Source organism: Xenopus laevis, chromosome 2S (genome assembly GCF_017654675.1).
Source record: "Xenopus laevis strain J_2021 chromosome 2S, Xenopus_laevis_v10.1, whole genome shotgun sequence".
Lineage (NCBI taxonomy): Eukaryota > Metazoa > Chordata > Amphibia > Anura > Pipidae > Xenopus > Xenopus laevis.
The window spans coordinates 35,039,379-35,051,471 of NC_054374.1; the positions used below are offsets into that span (position 1 = coordinate 35,039,379).

The 12,093-nt window shown below is 39.9% G+C and overlaps 1 protein-coding gene across 4 annotated transcripts in view; it reads left to right on the forward strand.

The window, feature by feature from the left end:
- Window positions 1-12,093, forward strand: part of cnksr2.S (connector enhancer of kinase suppressor of Ras 2 S homeolog) — a 208,619-nt gene that overhangs the window by 191,305 nt on the left and 5,221 nt on the right. For 2 of the 4 annotated variants that reach the window (XM_041583633.1, XM_041583635.1), the window contains one exon: window positions 10,668-10,864. The exons of 1 other annotated variant lie outside the window; for it this stretch is intronic. In XM_041583633.1, the coding sequence (XP_041439567.1) occupies window positions 10,668-10,864 (197 nt within the window). The remainder of the gene's footprint in view (window positions 1-10,667; window positions 10,865-12,093) is intronic. One more of the 4 variants, XM_041583634.1, reaches the window with a different exon arrangement.

The window sequence follows — 12,093 nt, forward strand, 5'->3', positions numbered from 1 at the left end:
TAACAGGAAGAAGTGAGGAAGCAAAAGGCAGAACTCTGTCTGTTAATTGGCTCATGTGACCTTACATGTGGTTTGTATGTGTGCACAGTGAATCTTACGATCTCAGGGGGCGGCCCTTATTTTTTAAAATGGCAATTTTCTATTTATGATTACCCAATGGCACATACTACTAAAAAAGTATATTATTAAGATAATGGTTCATTTACATGAAGCAGGGTTTTACACTAGACCTGTTTTACTCAGTATCTTTTAATAGAGACCTACATTGTTTGGGGGGTATAGTTTTCCTTTAAAAAATCTTTGTCGGTCCCAGTGCAATCTATCTATGTTTACAGGGCCAAGCAGGCAGCTCCCCTTTGTTTTCCTGGCAAATTGGTCTTTTTAGTTGATGGTAAATTCGTACGATCGTACGACCGTTCCGAGAAAATCGTGGTCTCACGATGAGGATCTGATCTTTTAAAAATCTCAACATCTATGGCCAGCTTAAGTGTCACGTTCGGCACCCTATATCCAGAACCCAAGCTAAACTCCCTGGTCTCGGCTCTCACTTCTGCCTTTCACCTTGGGAGGAGCCCTCGGCTAATTGGATGCCGCCAGGTCTTACCACAGAGAGGAGCAAAGCTAACGGTTCTGGACGAGCAAAGGGGCACGATCATCTCACCAGGATACTGGAAGGAAGAACACCACCTGGAACAGACAGGCCGAAGCAGCACAAGAAGATAGAATGGTCAGACAGGCCGGATTCAGGATAGAGAGCGTAGAATAGTCGATGGACAGACAAAGGTCGGATTGGAGACGTCAGAATAGTCACAGACAGGCAGGATCAGGATTGGAGAGATCAGAGTAGTAAATCAGGCAGGCAAGGGTCAAAACACAATAGATCAGGCAGGATTCACAAGGAATTAACACCCAGGAATTTCTAAATAGAACCTAACAATGGGCAGTGTGCTGCAAACTAAATTCCCTTCTTTAACTTTTGAATTTGGCACCATTGCACTCTGACATCAGATGCCAGCGTCACTGCGCCTTTAAGAAATGAGCGTACCCGGCACGCGCGCGAGGAAGCCAGCACCAGGAAGGAAGGATCGGCGCAGCGGGCGTCCATGCTGAGGACGTGGACCCCGCTGCCCACTAGACCACCAGGGAGAGGTAAATTCCTTACAATAAGCTGCTGTGTAGCAATGGGGGCAGCCATTTAAAGGAGAAAAGGCTCATGTTACACAGCAGATAGCAGATAAGCTCTGTAGAACATAATGGTGTTATCTTATATCCACTATTTAACCTGTGCCATTTAGCCTTTTTTAAATTACCGCCATTGCTACACAGCAGCTTGTTTATATGAACTATAGTAGTAGTATTTCTGAAGCAAACACCAGTGCAGGGCAACAGCACATTATATTCTGATTACTTTAAAACACTTTCATTTTATGTTTACTGTTCCTTTAAGACTAAGGACAAAGTCACACAGAGCTTTTTTACGTTGCATTTTTTGAAGTGTAAATACTCACGAAATTAAGCCGTACAGAAAATAATGTCATACACACTATAGCAATATCCACTGGTTGTTCGTCAAGAAAACGACATATTATTGAACTCTTTGGAATTCACAGGTTAGGAAATACATTTCGCTGAAATACGCAGAGTATTTTCAATATGGTGGCTGAAGTCTCGCAAGATGGATTACGCATATACGTATTTACGGCGTTGTCTGCTGGTGACATAATAACTTGTGTATTGACTACATTTTGCATGTAAATTGCCTTTCCGCTTGGCTTTTTTTCCACAAAAGTTTAGTTCAATTTTGTGGCATTGTGGGGAGCGAGAAAAAACGTAAATGCATGTTGGGAAAAGAAAACGACAGGCTTAAAAATGCACATTATTATGCACTTGTGGTTTCATTGATGTGCCATATGACCTTGGCCTTACTCTCAGAGAATAGAAAAGAATAAACAAATGCTGCTTTCAATTGTAAATACATTTACAAATAACTTCACTGGAAATGTTTAATGCATATTGGAAAGTTTCTTAGAATTGCATTTTTGATCCTTATGCAGTGTTCTTGATAAATTATTGTAAAGTGCTACGTAACTTGCTGGCGCTATATAAATAATGTGGATGTGATGATGATGCGGCTTGTTCTGAGAGGAGAGAATGAAACTCAGGCTGCAGAGTTTGGGTGATGAAGTGACAACTGAAAAGACTGATACATCCAATAGTAAAATATAAGGTGACCTGCAAGTGATTTATGTTTTACTAAGTCTCCCAACAGGCCTAGAGATGCAATGTCTGTTTATATTTGTGCTGAATGTACTTTAGTTTCTGGTTAAGAATGTGTGGCAAGGTGAACTGCCTGTCACCCCTGTTATTACAGAACTAGGCTTAGCCTAATTTAGAGTGTTCTTCTGTTCTGGACCCCTGCCTTGGAAGTGAATTTGTTGCTCTATGAGTGGCAAACTGTTTATAATGTTTGACTAAACTTAGGGGCAGGTTTACTAAAGGGCGAAGTGACTAACTGTTTTTAGGCACTTTGCCGATTTACTGACTGGTGCAGGCGTAACTTCGCTAGCGAAAGAGACAGACGTTAGCGCTCATTCGCACTCTATCGCCATTTTACTGGACGTTGCCTCTTTAACCAGACTTGCCTTCGCCAGCTCAGACCAGGTGAAGTGCATAGATATTTTTAGTGAAAAAGGTTTCTAAGTCCCAAAAAATGCTGGCGTCTTTTCCTTTTTTCAGAGTGATAGCCTGCAAAAGTCCTTAAAATTTTTTGGGTAACCAGGTTCCCCCAACATATGGAACATAAACTATACAGTGAGATCATGTAAAGGGCATTATAACAACTCTATTTTCTTTATTAAGGTTCCCTGGACTTGTATCATGTAATGTATTTCCCGCCGTATGCAAATTAGCCTGAGCGAAGACCTCTAATGAAGTTGCGCTAGGCAGAATTGAACACTACCGAATCTTTTCTTTGATTGCTGAAGTAACAATAGCGTAAATTTGCCAGCGTTCGGCGCCCGGGACACAGCTTTGCATATTAGTAAAATTTAGGAAATTAGTGTTGTCTGAGCAAATTTTCGCCTGGCAAAGTGTAGCGATGGGTGCAAAGCCGTCGCTGGCGAATTTTTGCAGGTTAGTAAATTTTCCCCTTAGTCTGTGTAGGCGTTTATTGAACCAGTGGCAGTTACTTCAGTGTTATACTTGTTCACATGCGGTAAACACCATAATGTGGCATTTGCTCCACTGCCAAGGTGCACAATAAGCCATGTTCCAGCCTAGAAATGAAATGGTATGGAACCTGTTATCCAGAATGCTCAGGACCTGGGGTTTTCTGGACAAGGGATCTTTCTGTAATTTGGACCTCCATACCTTGTCTACTAAAAATTAATTTAAACATTAATTAAGCCCTATTGGATTGTTTTCCCCCAGTAAAGATTAATTATATCTTATTTAAGAATAAGTACAAGGTACAGTTTTATTTTTACAGGAAAAAAGGAAATCATTTTAAAAAATTACAATTATTTGCTTGTAGAATATGGGAGACAGCCTTCCTGTAATGCGGTGCTTCCTGAATAAGATGCTTCTGGATAATGGATCCCATGCCTGTAGTAGTAAAAGAAAATTATGCAAATTATGGAAAAGGGGGGACTGTATGTAATTAAAAAATGGAATATTTCAGGGTAATGTAATAAAAGGCTCATTGTTGACCAGGTTTAGTATCCCACAGAAACTAATCCGGTATAACGGTTGCTATGAATTTATACACCATAGCAAAGTTTGCACCTTTTATTACATGGGGGCCTTAAATGTGATCTAAACCCCAAAAAATAAATCGATTTAAACCAGTGGCGTATATTGAGTGCGCCGGGCCCCCCCTGCAAAAAAAAGGGGCCCAGCTCACTCCGATCCCCATCCTCCCTCCCACTTCCCACCGTTGAATAAACTTATTCAAAGTGGTTCTGTGAGCACTCGTTTCAATAGAGTGTCACGTGTCCCTCCCCTAACATCACCAGGCCCACCCCTTTGTCCAGACTTTACTGTCAGCAAAGGTGGCAACCCTAAATTTAAGAGAGTTTTCTATTTCTAGGCAGGCTTTCACTCAACCGTCTGAAGGCTGACTGGGTCAATGTTACCAATCTGACAGCTGGAAGCGGCAGAAGAAAAAAAAACTTTGAAAATTAACAATGAGTTCAAATGTTACTAAGAATAGAAGATTCTATAACCTACTAAAGTGTTAATAAACTTTTTATTTTATATTTAAGATCAAAAGGCTTAGAAGTGTCTTGGTAATTGTTTACATTTCAGTATACATACCATCATATCAACGTACTTCCAATATTAGGTGACTTTTCCAATGTCTTCCACAAGAAAGAGAAAATATACATGTAATTTAGGGAGAAACACTCCTCCCTAACAGTCTGAAATGTGCACTCTGTTTCCTGAATCCTTAATACGGAACTACTAATTAGATTTCTGCTGCATGTCTGGAACTGTGAGCATTTGCACAGTATTATATGGCATTATGTTTTTGGGCTGAAAAGTGTACTAATCATTTTGTATAGTGCTTTTAACTAGCAATGGGCGAATTTGTCCTGTTTCGTTTCGCTGAGAAATTTGCGAATTTCCCGTGAGACGGCGAATAATTTGCAAAACGCATTGAAGTCAATGGGTGTCAAAATTATTTTGACACGCGTCAATTTTGACAATTTTTATTTTTATATGCGCCTACTTTGTCCAAATGCATTAAAATCAATGGGCGTCCCAATTATTTTGACGCGGACCAATTTTTTTTTGACACAGAGGATTTTTCTCCGGCAAATTTTCTCTACAGTTTCGCAAATTTATTTGCCGGCTGCAAAATGCGGAAATTTGAAGCGAATTCGCGCCTGGCGAAGTTATTCACCCATCACTACTTTTAACATTTTGAATTAAACAACCTGCCTATTCAGACTTGCATAGTGATAGTATTATATATTCTAAAATATTCTAATATATTCCCAAATTAGATACCACTGAGCTCTCAAAACACAATTTCTCTTCTGTGCTTCTGATTCATTATATTATAAATCCATTTTGCTTTACCAGTCTATATGCATTGTTAACCAGCTAGTCATTTAGTAAGGTGTGATTCTTAAAGGAATAGTTCAGTGTAAAAATAAAAATTGGGTAAATAGATAGTACCGTATATACTCGAGTATAAGCCGACCCGAGTATAAGCCGAGGTACCTAATTTTACCTACGAAAACTGGGAAAACTTATTGACTCTAGTATAAGCCTAGACACAACTACAGCCCTGTCTCCCAGCAGTGCACATTCTGCCAAAGCGACCCCCCCAGCGATCAACCGGACTTCTTTGCAAAGTTGATGGTGACAGAGAATTGCCAAACGGTTTACTGTGTGCATTGTCCCACTGTCCCACTATGATGGTATTTTTAGTAGTATCATTTTGACCTTGTGTAAGACAAAACTCAGTAAAGGAAAACCTTTAGTAATAGTCAGGCAATTTATTCATACATAATACAATAATAACAGTTTTGTCTGGGTAAGCTGTTGGAGTAACACACAGAATGTCAGCCAAGGACTTACCAAAGACCCACCTCTTGGTCCAGGCGTTATATAGCTTTCAGAAGGAATTTTCAGTAATTGTGACAAGGGGTTCACGGAAATACCATACATAGTCTGACTCCTCCTTGTACAATTAATGTCTAAATGATTTACTTAGTCTTGTTATCAAAGGAATGTTGTAACATACTGTGCCTAGCTCCAACGGTCCACAACCTCGCAATCAGCTATTGGCTAACCAAGGCCATTGTGGTATTTCCAGTAATTTGAGCAGCACTTCAGCTAAAAGGAGCCCCATCAGACAGGCTGGCGTTATGCTGACACTCTGGAATTTAAGTAACAGAGTGATGATCCTTTGTTTGTATGGCCTAGTATAAGCTATATGAGTGACCATTGTCCACAGTAGACCATTAGCCCTTATAGTCCATCCTGCCTTGGGCCCTATAGCGTTATGGCGTCATAGAGGGTGGGGGTGACAACTATCAACCCTCTGACACTAGCCATTCGTCCGTCTTAGGATTTAGACCGTTCCAGATATATTTTATAATAACAACTACCATGTGCAGAGGGTGCTGTTTGATATTGCCATCACTGTTAATCTTTCGTATAACCAACAGAGGGCGCTGTGTGATATTGCAGTCACTGTTAATCTTTCATATAACCAACAGAGGGCACTGTGTGATATTGCAGTCACTGGTATTCTTTCATATAACCAACAGAGGGTGCTGTGTGATATTGCAGTCACTGTTATTCTTCCATATAACCAACAGATGGCGCTGTGTGATATTGCAGTCACTGTTATTCTTTCATATAACCAACAGAGGGTGCTGTGTGATATTGCAGTCACAGTTATTCTTTCAAATAACCAACAGAGGGCGCACTGGTATTCTTTCATATAACCAACAGAGGGTGCTGTGTGATATTGCAGTCACTGTTATTCTTTAATATAACCAACAGAGGGCGCTGTGTGACATTGCAGTCACTGTTAATCTTCCATATAACCAACAGAGGGCGCACTGTTATTCTTTCATACAACCAACAGATGGCGCTGTGTGATTTTGCAGTCACTGTTATTCTTTCATATAACCAACAGATGGCGCTGTGTGATATTGCAGTCACTGTTATTCTTTCATATAACCAACAGAGGGTGCTGTGTGATATTGCAGTCACTGTTATTCTTTCAAATAACCAACAGAGGGCGCACTGGTATTCTTTCATATAACCAACAGAGGGTGCTGTGTGATATTGCAGTCACTTTTATTCTTAAATATAACCAGCAGAGGGCGCTGTGTGACATTGCAGTCACTGTTAATCTTCCATATAACCAACAGAGGGCGCACTGTTATTCTTTCATACAACCAACAGATGGCGTTGTGTGATTTTGCAGTCACTGTTATTCTTTCATATAACCAACAGATGGCGCTGTGTGATATTGCAGTCACTGTTATTCTTTCATATAACCAACAGATGGCACTGTGTGATATTGCAGTCACTGTTATTCTTTCATATAACCAACAGATGGTGCTGTGTTATATTGCAGTCACCGTTATTCTTTCATATAACCAACAGAGGGCGCACTGTTATTCTTTCATATAACCAACAGAGGGCATTGTGGGATATTGCAGTCTCTCCCCAAGTGAACTGTTGGTATAGGAATGAGTAAAAGTGACTGCAATCTCAGCTACTCGGGTTTGGTACCGCTGACCCGAGTATAAGCCGAGGTAGACTTTTTCAGCACATTTTGGATGCTGAAAAACTCGGCTTATACTTGGGTATATACGGTATATGCAAAATAAAAAATGTTTATAATATAGTTAGTTAGCCAAAAATGTAATGTATAAAGGCTGGAGTGACTGGATGTGTAAAATAATAGCCAAAACACTTCCTGCTTTTCAGCTCTCTTGGTTTCCACTTGATCAGTGATTTGAGGGGGGCCACATGGGTCATAATTGTTGCTTTTGAATCTGAGCTGAATGCTGAGGATCAATTGGAAATTCACTGAACAGTTTTGTCCCATGTGGCCCCCCCCTTCAAGTCGCTGACTAACTCAGAGTTAGAGAGCTGAAAAGCAGGATGTAGTGTACTGGCTATTATGTTAGACATCCAGTCACTCCAGCCTTTATACATTACATTTTTGGCTAACTAGCTATATCAGAAACATTTTTTTATTTTGCACAGCCTATCTATTTACCCAGTTTTTATTTTTTACACTGTTCCTTAAAAACAGTTCTTTAGTTTGGCTGAAAACCATTCTGTCCTCCTTGACTAATAGGTTTGTCACATGCCAGACATTGATTAATCAGTATCTTGTGTCTTGTGGCACTGAGCGATTCTGTAGGCATTCGAGTCTCTTGTGCTGCTCCTAATCTCAAGGTTGTGCAATAAATGACTGGCATTTCAAGTGCAATCATCAGACTCTTAAACACAGGGGTAAATTGTTTTTCTTTATGCCACTCACATTTTGTGTGCCCGGAGCGGTTACATTTGATTGCCTTATAGGCTTGTTATTCTTTTCCCATCATATAATGATAAGCTAAAGTAGTTTTGTGCACATTCTATTAGTTCAGTTTTACTTCTACCAGACAGGGGTGCCCAAAAAGTAGATCAGGATCTACCAGTAGACCTGTAGCTGGTGATCAGTAGATCTCAAGACACTGTCAATAAACAGTCTGTCTAAATTACCATCTTATTTCATTATTTTCATTCACATATTTATTAAATTAAGGTTGTTTGTTAAATATATCAATATACATTTTCCCATTAATCAGTATTTAATTAATATTTTGCCATGGAACAGAATGCTAACAATGCTTTTATGGATGTAGATCATATTGGGACATCATCACTCAAAGCAGACCTTGCATTAGTAAAGTATGGGCACTCCTGATCTAAGAGGATAGAAGAAGTTAGGTTATTTGTCAGCATCTAGGTTATTTGGCTTTTATGTGCCTAGTAAAATATTTCGAGGTGACAATGAGTATAGCAGTTTGTTGGATGAGTGTTACAAAGCCCTTTATGCATGCTGATTTGTGGATTCCGAATGACTGCAATTCATTCACCTCTACCCGTTGACAACAAGGTGATCTCAAACTGACGTGAATTGATCCTGTGCCAATACTTGTTATAAGATCAGCTTGTAATGAAAATGCAGGGTTGTGTGAGGAGGTTTCATTCTGTTCAGAACAAAATGCATTGTGTTGGGTCACTGATTTACTGAGCCCTGGCTATAAAGTATAGTGATGCTTGAGACTGAAGGTTCACCTTGGCTATAATGATTGTGTACTGGCATTACATACTTCCCAACATTTGGAAAATAGAAAGAGGGACAAAAACATTTTCTGCACGTATTGCGGTGAAAATTTTTGGACCATGCCCATTTTATGACCACACCCCCTAAATACCACCTCCTTTTTTATGAAATTTGGCAGGTTATGAAGAGTTTGAACACATTTCTGGGGGTTTTAGGGTCAGGTTGTATGTGTTATTACAGTTTTGCTAATGATGGTGAATTGCCATTTAAGCTGCAAGTCACAGTTTCCCAGAGACCTGCTTATCTTAAATAGTTACAATTGTTTCTTTGCTAATCTTAAATTCTTAGAAATATTTCTTACTGCACCTGCCATTGTGGTTTTTTTCCTGCTGTTCAGTGCAGGAGATCAAAGAGTAAGTCGAGACATTTCAGTAACAATCTGGGACTGTGGGTTAAGCTGTCAAAATTGGGACTGTCCCGCGAAAGGTATGACATTAGCCAGAGGCAGGGGGTTAGTTTTTGATTAAAGTATAATATGTTTTGGGTCTGAGTCAGAATTTCTACAATCATCAGCTTTTACACTGTACAAGATACAATTTAATTCCCTCAAATATGGTACTTCCCTCATCAAAGTGGTTCCTTCCCTCTGATGTCAGGATACAGTATCTGCCACGTGATGGAGGGGAAGAGCACTGGCTATTATAGGCAGCTTTTAACTGGAGAATCCTTCTACATAGTGGTGTAACTATAGAGGAAGCAGACCCTGCAGTCACAGGGGGTCCCAGGGAGCAGGCGGGCCCGGACTGTGGGGTCTGCTTCCTCTATAACTAATAAAAAAAACCTCTCTTATCGGCAAGGAAGGGGGAAGCAAGTCGGGCGGGAGTGGGTGGAGACGGGGCGTGTGCAGGCAGAGGCGGGATGGGAAGATGTGGATTCGAGTGTGTGTCGGGCCCCTCTGAAGTTTCTTTTGCAGGGGGCTGCCTCAATGAGATCTGCTGTGCCAAAGCAGCCAAGTATTTTTTTTTTAAGTGCAGTAATGCAATAGGAAATATTCCTCTAGTAAACATATGAGGGGAACAGAGCGATCCAGGCATAATAAAACAAATAGGAAATTTTATACTTGAACATTTTTGGTTGGCCTAATATACTTTAACTTGTAAACATCTACCCCAATCAGATAATACAGATGCTGCTGGCAAATTATTTATTTATTACCTGTGTTGAAGAGATGCCAATTCATCATGTGCTTATAAGAGTATGAAATGTTAAAAGTAAGTAAGCTTCATCAGAAAAGTCTATATGAATACACTAGTAAACCCTCAAAGTAATGCTGCTCTGAGTCCTCTGTCAAAAGAAACACTGCATTTCTTTCCTTCTATTGTGTACACGTGGACTTCTGTATCAGATTTCCTGTTTTCAGCTTAAACCTCCAGGGCTAGGGCTTGAGCATGCTCTGTTTGCTCCTCTCCCTCTCCCTCCTCCCCTCCCTGCTGTAATCTCAGCTCAGAGATAAAAGCTAGCAGGGAGACACCCAGGCAGGAAGTGATGTAAAATGTGTTGCTAGAGTTTTTTGTCATTTGGTAGTGATACCTGAGGGATATATAGTAAAGAGCAGTTATAAAAGCAATTTGCATCATGTGGGCATACAGTTTTGGGTGCATAGCACTTCTACCCGCTGCCTGCTATGCATTATTAACTAATCCCTCTGTTTGTATGAGTTGGATACAGTACACTCTCAGAATGCTGTCTAGTATGCAACGAACTTGCAAACCCAATAACACAGAACAAGGATGAGTTGCTGGCTTGTAAATACTCACCCGTTAATGTTGCTCCATTCCTTCTGTTTTCATGATAGCAGAAACTGTAGACGAGAAGCCAGCAGACTCATTACAAGATCTCTACAGGGCCCTGGAGCAGGCCAGTTTGTCCCCACTCGGAGATCGGCGTCTTTCAACCAAAGTGGAGTACAAGAAGTCTTTTATTAAAAGATGTAGTGATCCAGTAGTCAATGACAAACTCCACAGACTGCGAATTTTGAAAAGCACTTTAAAGGTAGGATATTAGAAAAGACAACCAAAGTGAATCCCTGAAGTTGACTCAGTCCCAGCTGGAAAAAGGCTATGTTCTTCCTGCTTATATGGAACCATTTCAGGATTCTTTCTTTTTCATGGAAGCAATGAGCTAAGTGGTTTAAAGGGAAATTAATTAATACATTATTAGGCAGAAAAATAAAAAAAACATTCACTAAGATATTGGCAGGTTCTAGCTACAAATTGGCATATATAAACAAATGTCTTTTTCAGATGTTTTATCCATACTGTAACTTGTGCTGAAAGCCAACTTTTCTTTACATGATAAATCTAGTTGCTTTTAGACAAAGTCCATCATCATTTCACACCATATTATGGGATAAAGAAGAACAGTGGCTTTGCTTTCCAAAATGTGATTACTATAAGATAAGTAACCTACATAAGGAGATCTACTCCAAGTGCAGGGTCTATTGTTGGTTACCTTTGTCCACTAACTCTGTTGTGATTGTTTATACACCGTTCAATGCTAATGATCAAGAGATTATTTTATTAAGTTTGGATGTGAGCCTTGATAGTGTAGAACTGTTTAGAGAGCTAGATGTCTACTAGTGATCCTATGGCAGTGGTTTGGTAAGTTGTTCTTGTTGTGTGGGTTTGTACAAGTGTCTTATATCAAGGCTGCATGGCATTAGCTTTTTGTTGTTCTACTGTTTCGTTTTTCTTGTCATTGACAGTTGCTCCGTTGGGTTGTGATGTCACAGGGTATGTTGCTTAATGTTACCAGTGACTTGATGGACAATGTATTAGTGTTGTTGTAGTATTATTGATGCCATTTTGTCATACATTATGACTTTATCACTGAGCGTGGGTAAGGATGTGTATAATACATACCATTAAGCACTAATGAGCAGGGCCCTCTTTACCTTACCTTACATACTGTAATGGAAACTTAGGAATTCTTTTAATATCAAAAAATGTTGTTACAGACACGTGGAAAGTAGTGATGGGCGAATTTGTCCCGTTTCGGTTAGCGGAAAAATTTGTGAATTTCCTGCAAAATTCATGAAATGGAGGAAAATTTGCACAACACAAATTTTGACACCCACTTCAATCCTGACACTTGCGTCAGCCAGCGTTAAAGTCATGGATGTCTGAATGGATGTCTGAATACTGTTAGGGGCACATTTACTTAGCTCGAGTGAAGGATTAGAATGAAAAATACTTCGATTTCGAAGTATTTTTTTGGCTACT